At 38.2% G+C, this 20,804-nt stretch overlaps 1 protein-coding gene and 1 long non-coding RNA gene across 4 annotated transcripts; one reads left to right on the top strand and one right to left on the bottom strand.

Moving 5' to 3' along the window:
• Positions 1-256: 256 nt before the first annotated feature.
• Positions 257-19,548, top strand: LOC129765347 (uncharacterized). 3 transcript variants are annotated; one of them, XR_008741421.1, is made up of 5 exons: positions 257-435; positions 18,235-18,325; positions 18,388-18,522; positions 19,053-19,116; positions 19,186-19,548. It is a non-coding gene; the product is annotated as an uncharacterized LOC129765347 (long non-coding RNA). The 3 variants fall into 3 exon arrangements; XR_008741420.1 differs by having other exon boundaries at positions 18,388-19,116; XR_008741419.1 differs by having other exon boundaries at positions 18,388-19,548.
• LOC129765345 (chromatin modification-related protein MEAF6) lies at positions 9,293-10,553 on the bottom strand. Its single transcript, XM_055765537.1, has 3 exons — positions 10,331-10,553; positions 10,053-10,256; positions 9,293-9,988 (listed from the first exon to the last, which is right to left on the bottom strand). The coding sequence occupies exons 1-3, from the start codon at positions 10,406-10,408 to the stop codon at positions 9,629-9,631; spliced, it is 642 nt and encodes a 213-aa protein (XP_055621512.1). The 5' UTR covers positions 10,409-10,553; the 3' UTR covers positions 9,293-9,628.
• Positions 19,549-20,804: the final 1,256 nt, after the last annotated feature.

Genomic DNA, 20,804 nt, shown 5'->3' with positions numbered 1-20,804 from the left:
TATTGAAAAATGTCTCAACGATTAATCGATAATCGAATAAATGAAAAATTTAGACATCACTAACCACAGTACTAAGTGAATTGAAAGCCGCTTCTGTCCTCTGGTGGATGCGCACAGGTAAGAGCTCGCCAAAGTATAATCTCCAGTGGATTTATCAACTGCACTGTAGAAAGTTTGTGCGCTCTCTTTCCATACTCTAGCGCTACCGAGTATTGAGTGAAAAAAAAAACTTCACTAGAACTATGGTGATTATAGGCCAAAGTGGAGCGCTCTAGTTGGCGGAGGAGGTGGGTGAATTTAAGATTCTCTTCGCTACACAGAGGATATGGACATCACTGCCTGCGACCAATCTATGCGTTGACTCTACGCCATCCACAGGAGAAGAATAGCTCACAAACTCGCACCCACTCCAGCTAAAACAAGAGACTAGACTAGGTGAGTACGATTTTTTTATTATACTAGCTGACCCGGCAAACTTCGTTCCGCCTAAAATATAGTTTTCGTTATCACATCCACGTTTTCTTACTAACGGGTGTTAAATAAAAAATGAGAATTTTTTCAATCACATATTTTAAAAAAAATTTTTTTCATCGATTTCAGTATTTTGTTTTATTAATAACATAATGTATTTTCTTCAAAAAAATGTCAGTGAATGTTTGAGTAAGGGCCGTGGTCTGCGGTATACTGAGTGAGCCAAAGAAATCCTCTATTGGGCGGCACTGGGGCAAGTTTGTTGGGTTACGATCTTTCGGCATGAACGGTATCTTTTTCTCCTCAAGATACGCCAGCGTCTTCTTGGCGTAATGGGAAGACGCCTTGTCCGGCCAGAAGACGTACTTCCCATCCGCGTGATGCTCTTTCAGGAACGGCAGCAGGATTTTATCGAGGCACTCTTCTCGATAGATTTGTTGGTTGATCGCCATGCCGCTCGGCTTAAACCAAGGCTTTGAAATGCCCCGGTCGGAAAAGGCGATGTACAACATAACCTTTTTTTCAAACTTGTGCTCGAACTTGTATTTCACTTCAGGCGGTGTGGATGACTTGTCGCTGGAGTAGTAATTATTATTTCCTGGAATATGCGTTTTGGACAGCGGAAATAGCTTTCGTCGTCCAGAACGAAAGACGTCCCGCGGTATTTTTTGGTCATCCACCGACACTGTGACTTAACCGTCTCAATCTGCTCCTCCGTGTACTCCGGCGACCTCGTCTTCTTCCTGCAGACGATTCCTTCCATCTTGAGGGTCCGATGGATCAATACGTGGGAGCAGCCATATTTCCGACCGGCGTCACGCAGGCTGGTTGCGTCCTTGTTGTCAAACAGCTTCTTTAACGATGTCTTCCTCTGCTTCGTCATTATCGTCACCGGACGACCACTTCCGACCTTCCGCTCTATGTTCAGGGAACCCAGGATACGATATACCGTACTGACAGGTACATTTCCTTCCTTAAAATGTGCCACAGTGAACTTTTTTCCTTGCTGGAATTGCGTTTCGTAGAACCGTACAATGCGTTCGCGGAGCACGTGCTGTTTCGACGCCATCTTTGCTTTGACTAAATTCAAACTAGCAAAACCAAACACGCCTACTGTTTCTAGGGAGCCCAAAGAGCAATTTTCTTGGAGAAAGAAAATTTTACGCTCTTTATTTGAGTTACTGAAAGGTATTGAAAAAATTCTCATTTTTTATTTAACACCCGTTAAGTGCGCGTTCATGGGTCCAATCACAGAACTGTTCATAGATTGATCTTCTAATCTGCCTTTTAAAAAACCTTTTACCATAAAATTCCTAGTACAATCAGATTATTTTCAGACACAATTCTCGTTCAAGATTTTTCAACCACTTTCTCCGTTACATGGACTAATGTTTGATACAGAAAATATGATAGAATAGAGAATGCTCTAAATCGGAAAATTCCTTTCTTGACTTTGCTCTCATCAACACATCCAGTGATCCATTTTCATTTATACAAATAGAAGACTATATAGGAGTGCGTTTTGTCACAATAAAATCCATTTACACTATCGAACGAAGATCAATTTCGTTAGTGCAATCATCAAATGAACCAACAATGCTTGTCAATATGTATTTGTAGAACATATGCAAATTGAATTTTTCGAATTTTCTCATTTTCCTTTAGAGTTTTCCAAAAATTTTCAATTGTCATGTTTTGTTGAAATATGTGTAGAATTTTTATGGGAACCCCTCTCCATTCCAGAGGTGGGAGGGGTGTTATACCATAATATACATAATAGACACATTTCTCGTACCCAAAAACCCAAAACAAAATACTTTTGGTGTTTGAATAGAAATATGAAATGTATATTCCCTGTAAAATAAAGACGACTTTCATATAGAATAAGCAGATACATCGAAAAAAAACTTTTAATTTTTCAAAGAGCGATTCGACAAGATCGATCTTTTTATAGAGATAGCCCAATCCTAGTCCACTCATATCTTTATTCCTTTCCACTCCATCCTATTCGAAATGCAATATGTGGTGCATAACACAATAACAAGCAGCAGAAAAACCCGAAGTGCAGCATAAACGAAAACCAACGAAGGGTTAAGTGCATACAAACCAATTCCTATCAATATTATAGGAATTTCGAATCCAACCTTCAACCGCGTAACGTCGTCATTCATTTCTTTTGTGTTAATAAGTTTGCCAAGTGTTTGATTCCCAAGGTGTGTTATTTTTCCTGTTCCATATCCAATGGTTTTCATCAGTGGCGTAGCGTGACCGGGTGACACCCGGGGCGGGTTACAAGGGTGTCATCTCTCCATAATACTCAGTTTTTGTTTTCGAATGAAAAATCAAACTTATCTAATCAAGAAACGTATTTATTATAATATTAGATAGGACGAATAAGAAATCACAAAGTCTTCACGCATTGATCCGCCGTGCGGATTATTCGCGACTGCGAGTTCCATAATGAATTAATAGGCCTTTCCGGAATTTGTTAGTGAGTGGCCCATGATCTTTTGTTGTGGTTATAGCTTCTACATTGTTTAGCCACTGGTATACACGACCTTATAGATGGATAGTTTAATGATTTCTGTATTGATAAAACAAAGTTTTTATGTTGAAATACCATCCCGACTATTCGCGGATAATCGGGATTCTACTGTAACTTGAATTAACACGTGATGTTTTTTCACCTGTGATTTTCACAGATCTTCACATTCTCCAAATTTTATAGCACAGTGTGAAGAAACACACAACCAAAGTAGCTATCCCGCTCACTAGCGGAAAGAATGACCGAGTTCAACGTTAAAAAAATCCTAAGACGTTGTTAATGTTCATTCACTCTCTCACCATAACATTGTCAGTTTACTTTGAGGTTTTGATTTGTATCGTGAAAAGTACTGTATTTTGCTATTATACAGTAATTTACATTTAATGCGACATTTTTCTAATTGGACCTGTAACGTTTAATTGGACATTTTTAACCTCTAATTGGACATTTTTGTAAACATCGAGTTCGGGGCCCAAATTATGGCCCCACATTGAAATTCGCCACCAGACGTCGACACTGTACCACTCTCATCGTCAATGTCCAATTACAGGTCAAAACCGCCTCCAATGCGACACTGAGTGGTTTCTCGGCGTGTCGCATTAAATGTAAATTACTGCATCAGTTTTCCAAACCAAAAGCTTTCATTTATGATTCCTACAATTTCAGAAGTTTATAAATTTTAATTGCAATCGCAAAAAAGACTAACAAAAATTAAATGTCCGCTTGCAAATCTGGCAACTCAGCCTGGAAGTCCGTGAGCAAAAACGTCAACATCATGCGAGATGGAAAATGAAAGGTGGGAAGATTTTTAAATCTGTGACGTCACAGTTTATGTATGTTACTTTTCTTATAATAGTCCACTACATAGGAGAAGTGTTGTTATTAAAAGTAAAAATAAGCAGATGAAATGAACAAATTAGTATTTTTTCTTAAATCAATGCTAGCGTTCAAAATCATAGGGGCCCAACTGAAATTTTAGCAGAAACTGAAATTTCAGTATTCAGTGATTGTGGCGATGGCTACCACAACATCGAGCATGTTGTCTGGTCGTGTATCCGGTTCCATGCTGCTCGCTCTCAGCTCTCTAGAGCACTGAGAGCACAAGGCAGACAATCGGATATCCCCGTCCGGGATATCTTAGGTAGCCGTGATCCTGATCTTCTACTTCATCTATACCTGTTCCTCAGAAACGTCGATGTCAACGTTTAATGATGTTTCCTTCGTTGTGTCCCCGTTTCATATCCCTCCTTTCCGATCGAGAAACTTTTACTTAGTCGCGGCAATACATACACACACTCTTTACAGATGCACGGGCCAAAGGTTGTGCAGTCCACTGATCATTCAACAAGAGCCAAAGGTTGTACCGCTTAGTGATCCCCGATTTTTGAAATTAATCGTTCATCAGCAAATCGAATAGTTTTCAGCAGTTTGTTATTCGATACGATTAATCGGCCCAAATAATCGATTAATCGATTAATCGTCACACTGAGAGAAATAATTAGTTAGATTAATATTTCTCATTTGATAGAAAGCCATATGGAATCAAAAAAGTGTTCATTCCGCCTGAAAATCAATTGTTATATTTTACTCACCCTTAAAGTCGTAAACGAAGCTCAATTCACGTTGACGGCATTGAGCTTCGTTTACGAACTTAGGGGAGCGTCAAAGATAATGATTTGTTTTCAGGATAAAACGGCAGCAGCCGTACGTTTTTTTCTTTCTGAGTTTGGATCGATTAATCGACGTAAATTATTCGTTCGCTTCGATTATTGATTGTGCAGTATTCGTTCGATTAATAATCGATTTCTGTAGGAAGTATTCGATTAATCGATTAATCGAACGATTATCGGGGATCACTAGTACCGCTCATGACAACTCTACACGAGCTGATGATTGCGCCGGCTAGTGACCATTCTATCCTGGATTCCTCGAGTCGAGAAAGACGCACCACGCTAGATATGAGGAACAAACTAGGGGGGCGTTGCTGATTAATGGTCAGCTGCATCCCAATAGGAAGTATCCCGTGTCGGGCACACGTACAGAGCATTGGAGACAGCAACATCCCAATTACGAAAACACTTGTAATACTAACCTCGAGCCAACCGCGAGTAATCGGTTACATATTACTAACATAGATAATAAGAAAAATTGTCAAAGTATTGGACTCCCGGCCCCGTGAGGCTAACGCCATATGAGCCTTGATAAAAATATATATTTTGGAAAAAAAAAATTCAGTATTGTTGAGGTGTTCTAAACTTTATTTCAATCTTATTTTACTTCTCGTTACATCGACCAAAAACGTAAATGAACAAAGTCAGAGTTACAAAATCGTTTTTTCCTTTGGCGGAAAACATTTTACAGCGCATGAAAAAAAAGTAGCAAGTTTTTTTTCCGCGTAAAATGCACTTGAAAAATAAATTGAATAGACTCCATATGACCTAAATTGAGACGAAAAGTTTTCTGCTTCCGTCCTAGTTTTAGACGAATGAAGTGTTCAGCACCCTAATTGTGGAAAAAGGAATTACAATTGCTAACAAGAGATAAACTACCATGAAGATGCTCTAAAATCCAAACATAGTAAAAATTAGAATACTAATTCTGATATAAGAAGAAATAACAAAAATGAAACATTTTGGTTCGTGACATGTTCTGTTTATTTTTCAAATGATGAATGTAACGCGAAAAATATTTTTTGGAAATATGTAATTATTTTCTGTATATTCTCTTTCAACGTTATTCGTTGACACATTCAATTTTGTATCATTTGAGTAACTGCCTGTTTTGCCTGATATGTGAACTTCTTATCTTCCTGGCTACTAATACAATCAAAGTTTAACACAAGCAAAACCCGTGAATCTTCCCACCTTCTATTTTTCATCTCGAACATCATGCATCCATCTGAAATGTCACGATATTGATGCCCGAAAATCAGAAAATCCGGATTTCTGCGCTGTCGGCTATGTTCAGCTGTCATTATGCTCTCAAACACATTATGCATTACACATCATTATGCATTACACATCGAGATTTACAGTTATCTCATCAGTGAGCCACTGTCAGTTAAGCCGGGTTTATACGGTGCGAGTAAACATACGAGTTGGTATGGTCAGTTACTGCAGTATAGCTATTCACACCGTGTGAAAGCATCATGCCAGTTAGTGTCATGTGTTATCCGACGTGCGAGCTACTTCAAAGTTTTTTGATTTTACTCGCACTCGCATCCCTCAAAATGTCGAAAACAGCATTTAGCGTTTGAATCAGGGATGCCAAATGTAAAGAAATGTCTTCATTTATAAAAACAAATAGTTTCTCAATGAAATCGTTGTTATTTTCTTGCACGCTGGCGCAGCATGCTTTCTTTTTGAGATAGTTTTCTTCAAAACAAGAACATAAGCCATCCATGAGTGTAGACATCAGAAGATATTTCCATATGCTGTGCGAGGATATTTGAGAAAGATACCGGGCATCCCTATTCGAAGATAGAATATTTATATTAAATGGCGGCGTCCGTGAGTGTGAGGAATATAAAGAATATAAAAAGCATTTTGATTTCTCTTCCAGATTGGTAAGTTCGAAGGCAGTTTTAAACTGTTCAAATTTGAATGTAAATTTCATACTTCAAGTTATTTGACTACTTAAAGCACGTGACCCTGACCCTCGTTGAACTATTTTTCTATATATTTTTTTATATTTCCACTAAACTTAGCACTATAATATAAAATTGAATTTCGCGATAAAACTGTGTAATAATAAATGCAACTGAAAACTGCCAATATAGAAGTCGATTTCTGTTCAATTATCTGTCAAATTCGGACCTGATTGCAGTATCTGATTGTTCGATGGACATTTGAAAAATCATCTGGCATCCCTGGTAAACCCGTGCCGTTGTATCTAGTTACATGCCAGCAACCAGTGTTTGCCAAATGATCCACTCATTGAAAAAATCGCTTTCGTTCGTTCAAATATGAAACATTTCCCCCAGCGGTATTCTATTATTGTTATGTGCTGCAAATCACGACACAAAAGAAAACGAGACAACTCTGCATCGGCTCGCACTTCATTGCACACCAGCATGCAAGCAAAGCTATCATATACGCTTTCAGTGCAGAAAGCTTAATTTCTTCTTTGCCTCTAACATATGCATACCGACCTCTCCATGCATCATGAAACAGCAGGATCATACGGACAACGCAAAGCGAAAGATTCATATTCAGCTAATATAGCAGATCCTGATTTTTAAGTCTCAGAGAGTGCAAACTATATGATTATTTAGCTCGATAGAGGCTAAGGGAAGGGTAGTCAGATTATATTTTCCATTTTTAACGCCGCTATCCCTTGAAATGTGTATATTCATATAGACCGCATAGTTTTACTAGCAACACCGCTCCAGTGAGAAGCAAAAACTCTCGCGTTTTATCTCTTTTCCCATTCGCTGCTCTCCGCAAATGGTGACGTAATGATGACGTAATTTTTCTTGTATCATTTATTGCTTTACACTTGTCTGTGCAGTGGGTTTCGCTATAGTAAAATGAGACGATATATGCGGTTCAAACTTGTATGCAGGCTTCGAAAATAGTGTGCCATGTTTGATACAACTCGAATATGCAAACAACAGTCTTCGTTCCTCTCTTAGTTTAATCACTAAATGTTACAAAAGTGATTGCTGACATTCATACAAGTATCTGAATGATCCTCTCATATTTGGTTATATGTTCGTGAGAGTTTACTTGCATGACACATTGTGTATCATTTGATTTTGATCGAAATCCAAACACTGCCAGCAACTCACACTGTGTGAACAAACAAGGCGAGTCAACCGTTTGCCAAGCGACTTCACCGGCTCAGTAGCTGCTCAAGGTAGGTTTAGAGTTCCTGTGAACGTGAACGCGGACAAACACTTTTTTTGTTAATAATTCATCAGTCCATGTATAAAACGCGAGGAAAACATCTTGAAACGATAGGAACAAACATTTTCTAGATGTTTTTCATGTTTAAACGCAATTCATATTGATGAAAGCGAATTAATTCAATATTTCACAACGATTCCTAATTTCCACCGTGGAATCGAGATGTTGGTGAACTCACCATAGTTCACCGACTTCGGTGAACGTGAACGTGAAAACGTGAAAAGGATATGTTTAACAATTCTCAAGTTTTCAATGAAAATTTTGATATGGATGCAATTTCATTCAATCGGATCTCTGCACGAGTTGAAAAACTTCGTTGCTTCGGGTTGAATCGTGAACAACTGTATATTTTATCCGAATTCCTTTATTGAAGCTCGATGTTTATTTACTTCACGTTCACTGTCGAACTTTTAATATGAACGTGAACGTGAACAAAAACATTCTATTCACCACGAGTTGTTTGTTCACAATGTAGTTCACCGTGAAATGATCGTACTATTCCACCCCCTGTTCAAGTTCACGTTCACGGGAACTCTAAACCAGGCTTCAGCTACAAGCAACGTCTAAATGGGCCTAATGATCCCCGATTTTTGAAATTAATCGTTCATCACCTAATCGAATACTTTTTAGCAGTTTATTATTCGATACGATTAATCGCTCCAAATAATCGATTAATCGATTAATCGTCACACTAAGAGAAATAGTTAGTTAGACTAATATTTCTCATTTGCTAGAAACCCATCTGGAATCAAAAAAGTGTTCATTCCGCCTGAAAATCAATTATTATTTTTCACGCTCCCCTAAACTCGTAAACGAAGGTCAATTCGCGTTGACTGCATTGAGCTTCGTTCAAGAGTTTAGGGGATCAACGATAATGATTGAATTTCAGGATAAAACTGCAGCGACCGTAGTTTTTTTTTCTTTGGGTTTGGATCGATTAATCGACGTAAATTATTCGTTCGCATCGATTATTGGTTGCGCAGTATTCGTTCGATTAATAATCGATTTCTTTAAGAAGTATTTGATTAATCGAACGATTATCGGGGATCACTAAATGGGCCTTTACACGAATGAATGATGAGGCAGGGAAATTAAAAAATAAAACAACTGATAAAAGCGCTAGACAAGTTATAAAGATTGTAGATTTCAAATTTCTAAAAAGTTAGATGACTATGATTGAACTAAAAATATTATTAAAACTCTGTACGGTTCACAAGGTCAGTTGACGCATAACTTAGAATTGTAATCGTGTTTCTTACTATTAAATTTAGTTGGCAGTGAATATTCAAATTATCAAATTGAAAGGACAAAAGAGCGATTATGAAACGACAAAGAGATAAAAAACGTAAGGAATTGGAATTTAATAAGAAAGAACAATTTATTGTATTGACCCCCTTTTTGGCAGGATTTTTTTAATTGTATATACTTCCGCATTCTATAATTAAGTGGATTTTTTTCATTGTTGTTTCGAGACGCGGAAAATAAAACTAAAGAGTCCTAGACGAGAATATTAAGCAATTGAAACCTCAGATTTGATTTGAATTAGCAATGAATGTTTATACTACGTTGCCGATTTAATTATCAGTAATCATAGAGGAATTTATACCATTCTCACAAAACTGGCAAATTCGCATTCAACTACATTACAATAAACAGGAACACATGATACACTAAAATCCATGCTCCGTTGAGAAGGACAACGCCCTTAACGATGTCGTACCTTCTTATTGGAGCTTGTTTTCTTCACCGATCCAATGCTGGCTGTTGTCTTATGTTTTGCGGTGCTACTCGGTGTCGAAGCTTCCTTGACTGCGGTGCTGTTGTTGGATTCTTTGGTTGGTGTTGACGGTCTAGTCAGAAAAGCCGGTTTCTCTAGACTACTCTTGGACGGGTTAAGCCCCTTACTGGAAGCGTTTTTCATTGAACTATCCTGAGCCGAGCAGAGGGATGAGTTAGAATTGATAGCACCAATTTGATTGTCACTGGAGTCATCATTCGTCATTGAGTCCGATTCACTGTTCCGATCGTGCTTGGCATCACTAGGATCCACCAGACCACTCACTGCCTAAAATGTGGAACACAATAGTTATCCGCAGTACTTTGTTTCTGTCATAACGCTATCAACTCACAGCCATTGACGTGATCGAAGATTTTGAAAACAGGCGCTCCGCTTCCTTAAACTTCCTGTTCCGTTTATCGGCCTTTGAATTAGTGGTCTTATTAGTGGTTAAGTATCGGTCCCATCCTCGGATAATGTTCCCATACAGTTGCGTATCTTCTAAGTAAGATCCTTCGAATGCATATATTTGCCTTTCAAGATTGGCAAGAGTTTCCTAAAAGAATTGTTTATTGTATCATGTAAACAAACCGATGCACTCATTGCACAAATATTGGCGCCTAAACCTACCGAAATTTCTGCTTTCCTTTTAACTAATTCGGCAAGCTCGGTTCGGGTATCCAAATTATTTGATGTTTTCGTGGACATTCTGACTGATCGTTATGGTAATATCCTAAACAGTCTAAATCCGCATTCCTGAATGAATTTTGTTTTGTTGAACAGCTTTTTCACAAGAAACAACAGAAACAATAATCGATTTTTGTGTCGGTATACACAAGAGTGACACATCACACTGAAAAGGTGTAGTAAATTGAAAATGAGGCAAATGTAGGTAATGACGTCATAGTTCTTCAGAATTGATACATCATTTGCAACCTTTCAAAACATTTAGATAAAGGAGCGAAATCGCTGCGTTTAATGCCATTTTTACCTGAAGACGTAATTTGGTTGGTTACTGATTCCATGTGAAAATACTATTTTTAGAGAATTTGCACAGTATAAACTGATCACAAATTCTATGTATAGAACACCTTCTTTTTGGATGGCACTAACGTTTTCAGTGGAACTTTTGTCTTCTTAATACCAGAGACAGACATACAGCTGTACTTGCGTTGTACGTGTACAGCGTTGTACAGGTACCATCGTACCATGACAGACATACTTTGGTTGTACATTGTACCGTATGTCAAACTGGCAATCAGATATTTTTCCAATTTCCACCACATATTTCAATGAAAAAGGTTTTTATTTAGTGTCTAAACTATCAAACACAACAAACAAGTTTCCAATCTGAGTTATTAACTTAAGAGAAAGTCAATGAAAAGAACGTTTATCAAGTGATTTGATTCTGCTTGTTCATGCTACCCACCACTAACCGTCTATGGCGCTGCGCACAGTACAACTGTAGCCATGTACAGCGGTAAAACAGGTCGGTACAGGTACAGCGATTGTACCGAGTTGCTTGCATGGTTCTAGCGCTGTACATGGTGACAGACATACAATTTTCGAAGTACAACGCAAGTACAGCTGTATGTCTGTCATAAGTATAACGTAGGTGTTACTTGCGTCATTTTTATTAATACAGTAATAATTTTTGGATGGCACTAACGTTCCCAGCGGAACTTTTGCCTTCTTAACGTAGGTGTTACCAAGGCGCCTAGAAGTATATCCTAAGGTGGGCCAATATGCTAAAACTCGGGGCTCTGGCAACCCTATCCCAACCAATGCAAATTGAGCCTAGGCAGCATATAGCATGGCTCGCGCTAAGGGGACTCACGTATTGTTTACTGTTTGGAGTCATAAATGTTAATATTTGATTACGTTGAATAGTTTCCTTTGGCAAGCGATGTTTGGATACCCATCCGGAAGCTTTCTTGGCGATTTGCAATTAAAATCACTGCTACAGGATCGCGCGGAGCACTTCATTTTTAATTTCAGGTTATGATTTCTATGCTCATGAGTTTTTATGCTGGCTACAGAAAGGCGGCCATCTTAGCAATCCCTTGCTAAAACCAAAACGGGTCTATGGTAGTAGGTGAGGCCGTTTCGTCACTAAGTTGGTTAGGGGAGCGGTATGTAAAAAAGTACGGAAGAAAGCAGAAGGGGATTTTTTTTCCTTGAAGCGTGAAAGAGACAGACTGATCACGAGCGAGCTTGGGCACAAGCGTATTGTGTTTTGTTTACAAACAAAACACAATAAACTTCCAAGATGGCTGAAGAGTGGTTTTAGCAAGTTTGCCCACCTTAGGATATACTTCTACGCGCCTTGGCTAAAACCACTCTGCAGCCATCTTGGAAGTCTACTGTGTTTCATTTGTAAACAAAACACAATACGCCTGTGCCCAGGCTCGCTCGTGATCAGTCTGTCTCTTTCACGCTTCAAGCAAATAATTCCCCTTCTGCTTGCTTCCGTATTGCTTTCATATACCGCTCCCCTAACCAAACTAGTGACAAAACGGCCTCACCTTAGGATATAATTCTAGGCGCCTTGGGTGTTACTTGCGTCATTTTTATTAGTACAGTAATCTACATTTAATTCGACATGACGAGGCACCGCTAAGCTTTGAAGACGATTTTGACCTGTAATTGGACATTCGCGATGACAGTGGTTCAGTGTCGCATCTGGTGGCGACTCTCAATGTGGGGCCATAATTTGGGCCCCGAACTCGATGTTTACAAAAATCTCCTATCAGAGGTACAACCCTGTATAACCCAGCAAACAAACGTTTAAAGCGCGATTCACATACGACATCACGTCACGTTCACGTTCCGTCACATCACGTTACGTCAGTTATTCTACCATGCAATTATTATTAAAACATTCACATACACCGGCAACGTAGCGACCCGTCAGCATACGTTGAAGGAAAACGACCGGCAGGATTTGTAGTAAAGAATAATTGATGGAGAGGGACGGTTCGTTGGGTTTTTGTCTGGGCTTTGTGCCTCGGCTTTTGTTTTGATTTTGGTTGTATTTTTTATGCCAACATATCTCTTAAAATAGTCTATATATATTATTATTGTTAAATCTCGGGTCGGGACTACGGGATTTAAATGCTTAAATTATGTAATTTAATGATTTTCATTGAACTTTTCTAAGATTAGAACTGATTCTAGGAATGCCGATTCGAAAGAGGGCATTGCAATTTAAAATCGTTGTAGATGGCGACACCATGAATAACATTAAATAAATCATTCGTTTGACATTTGACGTGACGGTGCTGGTGCAAGCATTGACTGCATGTTTGAATTGGTGGAAACGTTGACGGAACGTAGTCGTTCTTTTCCGTAACGTTCTATGTGAATTCGCATGTGCATAACTTTGCACATGATAAATCAAAAATAAATTCGTATCAAATCACAATCGCATAAAATATCAATCAAAATATGGATCATATATATCTAAGATCGTTTTATTTATTTATAATGATACTACATCCCATTGAGAGATTAGATCTTCTTCACAATTTTTCGCCAATAGTCCCGATCCATGGCTGCAGTTCTCCAACTCCCGGCTGCACCGATTCTTGCCAAGTCCTGCTCCACCTGGTCCAACCACCTCGCTCGCTGGGCTCCTCTTCTTCTTGTTCCTACCGGATTCGATGCGAACACCATCTTTGCAGGGCTGCTGTCCTGCAGTCTTGCAATACGCCCTGCCCATCGTACTCGTCCAGCCTTGGCGACTTTCTGAATGCTGGGTTCGCCGTAGAGTTGCGCCAGTTCATGGTTCATTCACCTTCTCCATACTCCGCTTTCCTGTACACCACCGTATATTGTTCTGAGCACTCGGCGTTCGAAAACTCCAAGCGCTTGTGAGTCCTCTTCAAGAATCGTCCATGCTTCGTGCCCATAGAGAACAACCGGTCGAATTAGGGATTTGTACATGGTACACTTCGTACGGGGTCGGAGTTTGTTGAACCTCAAGGATTTGCGGAGCCCATAGTAGGCACGACTTCCATTGACAATGCGTCTTCGAATTTCACGGCAGTTGTTGTTGTCAGTTGTTATCAACGAGCCAAGGTAGACAAATTCCTCTACCACCTCGAGCTCGTCGCCGTCGATCACAATATTACTACCAAGAAGAACTCTGTTGTGATCAGTCCCTCCAGCTAGCATGTATTTAGTCTTAGACGCATTGATCCCAAGCCAAATCAGCCCTGCTTCGTGTTTCAGTCGGGTATACAAGTCGGCTACCGTCGCATGTGTTCTTCCGATTATGTCCACGTCGTCGGCGAAGCAGATAAACTGACTAGAAATCGTGCCCCTCATGTTGAAGCCCGCTCTCCGCATAACACCTTCCAGCGCCACGTTGAAGAGCAGACAGGAGATTCCATCGCCTTGTCGAAGTCCCCTGTGAGTCTCAAATGATTCCGACAGCTCACCTGAGATCCGCACACTGCACCGCACACCGTTCATCGTTGCCTGAATCAGTCTTGTCAGTTTTCGGGGAAAGCCGTGTTCGTCCATGATCCTCCATAGCTGTCGTCGGTCGATTGTATCATATGCGGCCTTGAAGTCGACGAAGATGTGGTGTGTAGGGACCTGATACTCGCGGCACTTTCGTATTAAAATCGTATTAAATACAAAAAACGCGATACTCCATGTCATCGATGGATTAAAAATAAATTAGATTTTCGTAGTTTTAAAAGCAAAACTATACATTTTCAATTTCATGTATTCTTTCAATTCCGCGTAACACAGAAAAAAATCTGGGGGAAGCTGGGGTGGTTCATGGATTAGATAAACATAAAGTTTTATAGTGGGGGCATGTTGAGAAAAACATTTTTTCGTTGCTTTCAATTTATTGTTTGGCCTATGCGTGTACGTGTTATCGTGATTGTTTGTATGATTGATTGTTAGTGAAGATCACTGTTGATTTTTTCCCCTGAATGAACATTATGAAATATGATCTTACATGGAACCTGTGTGTTGTCCAAAAAGAGAATATGAAAAATAGCATATATTTTGTGCGCATCAAATTATTATATGAACTTTTGTCACCGATAAATCTATTTTCACATACAGTTTGCAACTTTCGAAGAAGAAGCAGCTTATCTTTCCCCACTAAATTTCAAAAATATAAATCCCATACGTCTATTGATGTTGGGTTCTAGCTAACATTCTATATTGTTCTTAATACCGCTGAACGAAAGAGCGAAAGAACGGTTCAAAAGAACTGATTCACTTAGATGAACGGTTAGTGAGTGAACCGTTCATCAAAGTGAACTGTTTTGCCCATCTCTAGTGTGTATGCCAGTTATATGCATCATATATTATCCAAATGTGTCTTAGATGTATGTATATCGACTCCAATTATGGATATTCATACGATTTAATGTTTGCTGGAAAATGTCCAATTGAACGTGTCGTATTACAGGTCTGTCCAAATAGCTAGCTGTCCAATTAAATGTAACTTACTGCAAGACTTAGTTTAGATTTCTACGCAGAATTATACGTCTTGAATGTATTCTGGAGTGACAAAGCTTTAGAAAATGCGTGACCTCAGTGCAAGTCGGAAGAAATTTCTTTGATGAAAAATCCCCCAGCCAGAGCGGAAATCGAACCCGAACCCCCGGCAGGATAATGTGTGACACTAACCATTCGGCCACGGGAGCACATAGTACACCGTTAAAAGTGAATTAGTGAACCGGTAAATAGCGAATATTTCCGCACACGAAACCCATTCGATCTATCTTCTTTATGTTAGAAAATGCAAACGAAATATTTCCAATAGATTGATGCAAGCGTCTATGTGACCTATCAAGGAATCAACAAGCTAAAACATTCAAAAACTTTAATTATTTTTTCATGAATTTGGCAGTGGTCGCAGAGTGTATGTAAGTTCAAAGTTTCGAAAACGAGAGCGAGAGACACTAGAAGTGCAGAGTTTTGGGGTATGCAAATTACTTCATTCGATGAATAAAATGTCTAATGATTGTTGTTAATGTTAATATGATTGTTACTAATTGACTCGAAAAAATGTTTCAATAGTCCCATTTCTTTTCTGCCGCCGGACTGAACGGAGCCACATTTTTATTATAAAAGCAGTCGTTCTATTATCGAATGCTTACGGTTGCCACTATCGACCGATAATTTCAATTGTCGGGGAATCGAGAGAGGGTATTATTTACGCTGATTATTTCCGGTGAGGAGTCGATTCCCCCTCTGAGCGTTAATAATTTTGTTTCCGGCTAAACGAAATGGTATGATAATAACTTCATTCGAAAGCTAAAATGTCTAAGAGTTATATGCTTATTACTTATCGATTACTAAGCCAACGGTAGTCCTGCATCCACCTAGCGGTTATATCACAGAAAAAACGCACTTCTAGTTTTTGGGATTGAACAAAATAACAGTGGGTAAACTTTATTAAATAATATAATTTCCATTATTGTGACATTATTTGAAAGAGTCGTTGATTGCTATCGCGTTAGAGCATAATTAGGGCGTTTTTATAATTTCACATTCATCAACGTGTGTTGAGCAAACATTTTCGCTTCACAATTCCAACAGAACAAAGTTCAAAAATCGGTTTACTCCCACAATGATGGACTCTATTTTGAAAGCGAAGAACTATGTATCGACTATGTGTTTCACTATGTATCGAGGAAGAGCGTCAAGAATGGAATTGACGGAAAATTTGATGGCAAAATTCAACAAAACCATGTACAAACATCATACAATTCATTATGAGAAAACCTTTTGACGTACAACTACGTCTTTCATTTCTGTACCGGGATGTAAGTTCAAAATTTCGAAAACGAGAGCGTGACGCTTGGAATGCAAGGTTTTATACGTTATACCTCTTTGTCTGCAGAACGGAGTGGTATGATAATCACTTCATTCGAAAGATAAAATGTCCAAGAGTGGATATGACCGTTAATTACTGACCCGAAAACCTGTTTCAATAGCTTAAAAATTGCTTTGAAAAGTTATGATTGCGCAGTGGTTGATGTACAATCGCTGGAATCTGTGTGTATCCCTAACACATATTTCAAAACCAGTGAACCCAGGGAAATCGGCATTGTAAAATAGATACAAGGTTCGAGTACTTTTGTACTCGCATGCATTTCTCCGGTCGAAATGAGTTTCACCAACACAGATTTCAAAACCAAGGAGTCTTCAGAGAGAAATTTTGCGTAATTTTTGAAAAGGTACTAAGTAACAAATGTAAACAAGTCGAGTTAATGCATGCACTATATTAGTTCTCAATCATTAAATGCATTGTGAAAACAATCGTTCAAATATCTATCCTTTTCACCTTTTTATCACCGATACTAAAAATGTCCAATCTACAGATTCAAATTTTAAGCACTCGACTTTTACCTCGGACGCCACTTTTCTCTGACGCTCGATACATCCGAAGTAACAAAGCAATTCAAAACAACACGAAGTCTCACTTTGGTCAGTTTGAGTTTTTGTTATTTTCGGGTGTTGATATCGTTTTCAGTGCAATTCAACGAGTGATAACAATAATGATCTGCTTTTTATTACGAAGTGCAAGTATTTGGATCGTTGTCTAGAAGTTATTTTCAAATTCTCATCGTGCAACGTAATTTATCCAATGTACAAAGCGGTCAGTCAAAATGTCCAATGTAACATTTTTCGCTCGGAGGCTTCATTTTCAAACTAAAATCACATAACAACAGTTACATTTGTTTTTTTTTCAGAGTTATTATTGACTGCTAGTGGTAAAATTAGTGATAGAGATCGATTCCTTTTGAAACAATTCGCGGAACAATGTTCCGGTCTTCAACTTCGTTTTTCTCGAGTTGATGTGAATTTTACATAGGACCTTTTCAAAAGTTACGCGAGAAATGTAAAATATATTGATCGTTTAGCCTTTCTACCGTTCAAATATTTTGGAAGTCCACGATAAATGAATTGAATTAATCAGGCTTTATGCCATACGTCAGACTTGCAACCAAGATCATAATCTATTATAATGCATGAATTGATCGAAATTGAGATTAGTTGCAATTGAATTCGGAAATTGTTTCATTCAATCACTGGTTTAATCTATAATTCATTCAATACACTCAAATGATTACTAAGCCAACAGTAGTGCTACGTCAACCTTGCGGTTACATCTCAGCTATAATCAACCCATAGTTTTTTAGGATTTTTTTTTTGTTGTACACTCAAAAAAATATTCACGTTGAATTTATGTGAAAACTCCTATGCATTGAAAACGGGATTCATTCTGAGTAAATCACATGACTGTAGTGGTTATTATAGGAAAGTCACGCCAACACAACATATTTGACATTTCTTTATTTGGAAGAGTTATGTGAATTTCTTGTGTAAAAATTTAAAGAATTCACAATGGCGTCTCGATTGCTTGCAGACTTAGAGTTTCCAACTGCTTTTATCAATATTTTGATAAATGGTAAGTCTTACTTTGTTTTTATATCTTTAAAATATAGAATGCAACCTGATTTTATTCATTCTGTTGTTTTTTAATGGTATTTCAGATTGTGAACATGGAACATCCGAATTATTGACATTTGTCGAATCCCTTGCGGAATAGATTGGTCTTCTGTAAACATTTTTGAACGGATAAGTGTAATTACATGTATTATATGTCCAAATGTTCATAATAAATTATATACTCATTCATATTTCAGAAACAACAAACAGCGGTTCTTTCGAACGACGACGCGATACGGAAAATATTGCCTAAACATTCATTTAGAGCGCATGGGGCAGATCAGCTTGGTACATTAGCGGAAAAAGAAGAACCTATTGGAGGAGCGTCCAGAGTAAGTGGAAACCGAAGTAGAAGCGAATAATCTGGAAGAACGTGTTGCCCAAGTGACATTAGGACTACCAGCGGTCATCGAACTGAAAGATTAATCAACAGCCCAACAGAACAAAGATGTGAATGTATATGCCAAGAAAAAGTTGAAAATGAACCTTTCGAGCATAATGTTTCCGGCAAGTTAAGCGATTCTCCTCAATCAACTGTGCTGACTACAAACTTACTAAGAAACCTGCTTGGGAAAACTGAGTTTGGAAAAAAAATATTACCAAAGCAAATTTAGAGGAGCTGTCGGAATCGAAACAGTTAGGCCTTGTTCTCACTGCAGCGGGGCGTTAGTGTGGCTTGGGCGGGGCGTGTTCTTACCGATGTGTTCATACCAGGCTGACGTGTCGTGAGCGTGGTTTTGGCGTGTTGCTGGCGTGCAAACGAAAACACTTCACGCCGGCGATATTTGTATTTCTCCGCTTTTCTCTTGCATATGTTTGTTTGTAGTAGTGACATAATTTTAATTTTTCGCGTTTTTTTTAGTTTTTACGTTTTTCACCGTCCGATTTATATGAGGGTTTTAGAAAAATTATAAAAAAATGATTAGGTAAGGTTCAGTGCTACGTGTTTTATGCATTCAAGTAACAACAAGTAATAACTTTCATTCAAATTTTAGGGATTTAAAATTCTCTTGGGCCCACTAACCTGATAGAGAGTAAATTTTCTCACAAACATAGATTTTAACACAAGATGTCGCACAGTATCTTAGACACCACGAATGATAGTGTCCCTGCCCTATTACAGAAATGATGGAGCGAGATCAGAAAATCCGGATATGCATCATTAATGCCCGTCATTTCAATTTTGACTACCTTACACGATCATTTTTATTGTCATTCTGACGAAGTAATGTAATTATTATTTATCGTGTAAGGGACCCTTTAGTATGTGAGCTGACTGAACACTGTCATCGGTATTTTGTGCAGTACGAAGTTTTATCGGTAGCGCGAGTAATAGATGTAATTATTAAGTTTTCTGTATTCTGGGAATACCATATTCGAATTCGGTCCAAATTAATAGGGTAATTTATAAGTATTGTAATCTTAAAGATTCCGCAGTGTGGCTTCTACGCGAGTGTGTACGAACTGCGCAATTTTATGAATGCTAATAGGCTTCGAATAATGTTTAGTTGTATGATGATGGGTTGTGACTGATCATTCACCACTAATCATGTATATCTTCATCATCTTGAAGCAAATCATTTGATACCTACGGAATTCAGGTATCATTGATACATTATCAACCACTTCATGGGAAAAGTAAACAACATGTCTGCCATAGAAATGAAACACAAATTTCTGCGTAACTCGAGAACTAATCAAGCAAATGGAACCAAATTATGCATATGAAGGGTTTAGGGTGCAATAAATGTTTTTATGATGGTTAGACACTCCTCCCGCTCTCTATGGGTAAGCTGTCATACAAAAGAAACACAAATTTCTGCATAACTCGAAAACTAATCAAGCACAATTTGGGATGTGAGGGTTTTTAGGTATGAGAAATGTTTCTATAATGGTAAGACACCCCTCCCTCTTCTGGAATGGAGAGGGGGTCCCATAACAATATCACACATATTTCAACCAAAAATATTCCAACCAAACATGACAATTGAAAATTTTCTCATGTTATTTGCAAGTGGTTGAAAAATATTGAACAAGAATTCTGTCTGAAAATAATTTCATATTATAATGATGAGTTTTGTTAGAAATACTAGGAATTTTATACTAAAAGGTAAATTCAACGGGGTCGATTAGAAGATCAATCAATGAACAGTTCTGCGATTGAACTCATGAACTTGCTCATAGTAAGAAAACGTAGATGTTTGAAGGTATTGATAACAAAACACAAGAAAACGTAGATGTTTGAAGGTATTGATAACAAAACACAAATTTTGGGCGGGACGAAGTTTGTCGGGTCAGCTAGTATTTGATAAATTTGCACTTGATTTTACTTCACTTCAATGTAATTGTAAATATTTGTATTTGTAAATCTGGTCTAGTGAAAGTTTTAGATTATTGAACTCAATATACACAGAAAATGTTTTGGAAAAATGTGTGTAGATAGCGAATTGTAACGTTGGTGATCAGTCTAGAACTTATTTCCGAGATAAAGATAGTTTTAATGTTAATGTTGTATGAGCTGAATGTGTAATACCTCGCAATAAAATGTTGTGCATTATTTAATCCATTGCATTTTTGAATGTTTATTTCAATAATTGCATTACATTTCAATTAG

Source organism: Toxorhynchites rutilus, chromosome 2 (assembly GCF_029784135.1).
Source record: "Toxorhynchites rutilus septentrionalis strain SRP chromosome 2, ASM2978413v1, whole genome shotgun sequence".
NCBI lineage: Eukaryota > Metazoa > Arthropoda > Insecta > Diptera > Culicidae > Toxorhynchites > Toxorhynchites rutilus.
The sequence above is the reverse complement of the archived record's forward strand: the minus strand, read 5'-3'. Positions and strand labels throughout refer to the sequence as shown.

Bases quoted from the DNA above. Each gene is read 5' to 3' on its own strand.
- LOC129765345 (XM_055765537.1), bottom strand. From the start codon at position 10,408: ATGTCCACGAAAACATCAAATAATTTGGATACCCGAACCGAGCTTGCC. The intron at 10,257-10,330 runs GTAGGTTTAGGC...CAATTCTTTTAG, and splicing joins AAAGGAAAGCAGAAATTTCG to GAAACTCTTGCCAATCTTGA. The intron at 9,989-10,052 runs GTGAGTTGATAG...TCCACATTTTAG, and splicing joins CTTCGATCACGTCAATGGCT to GCAGTGAGTGGTCTGGTGGA.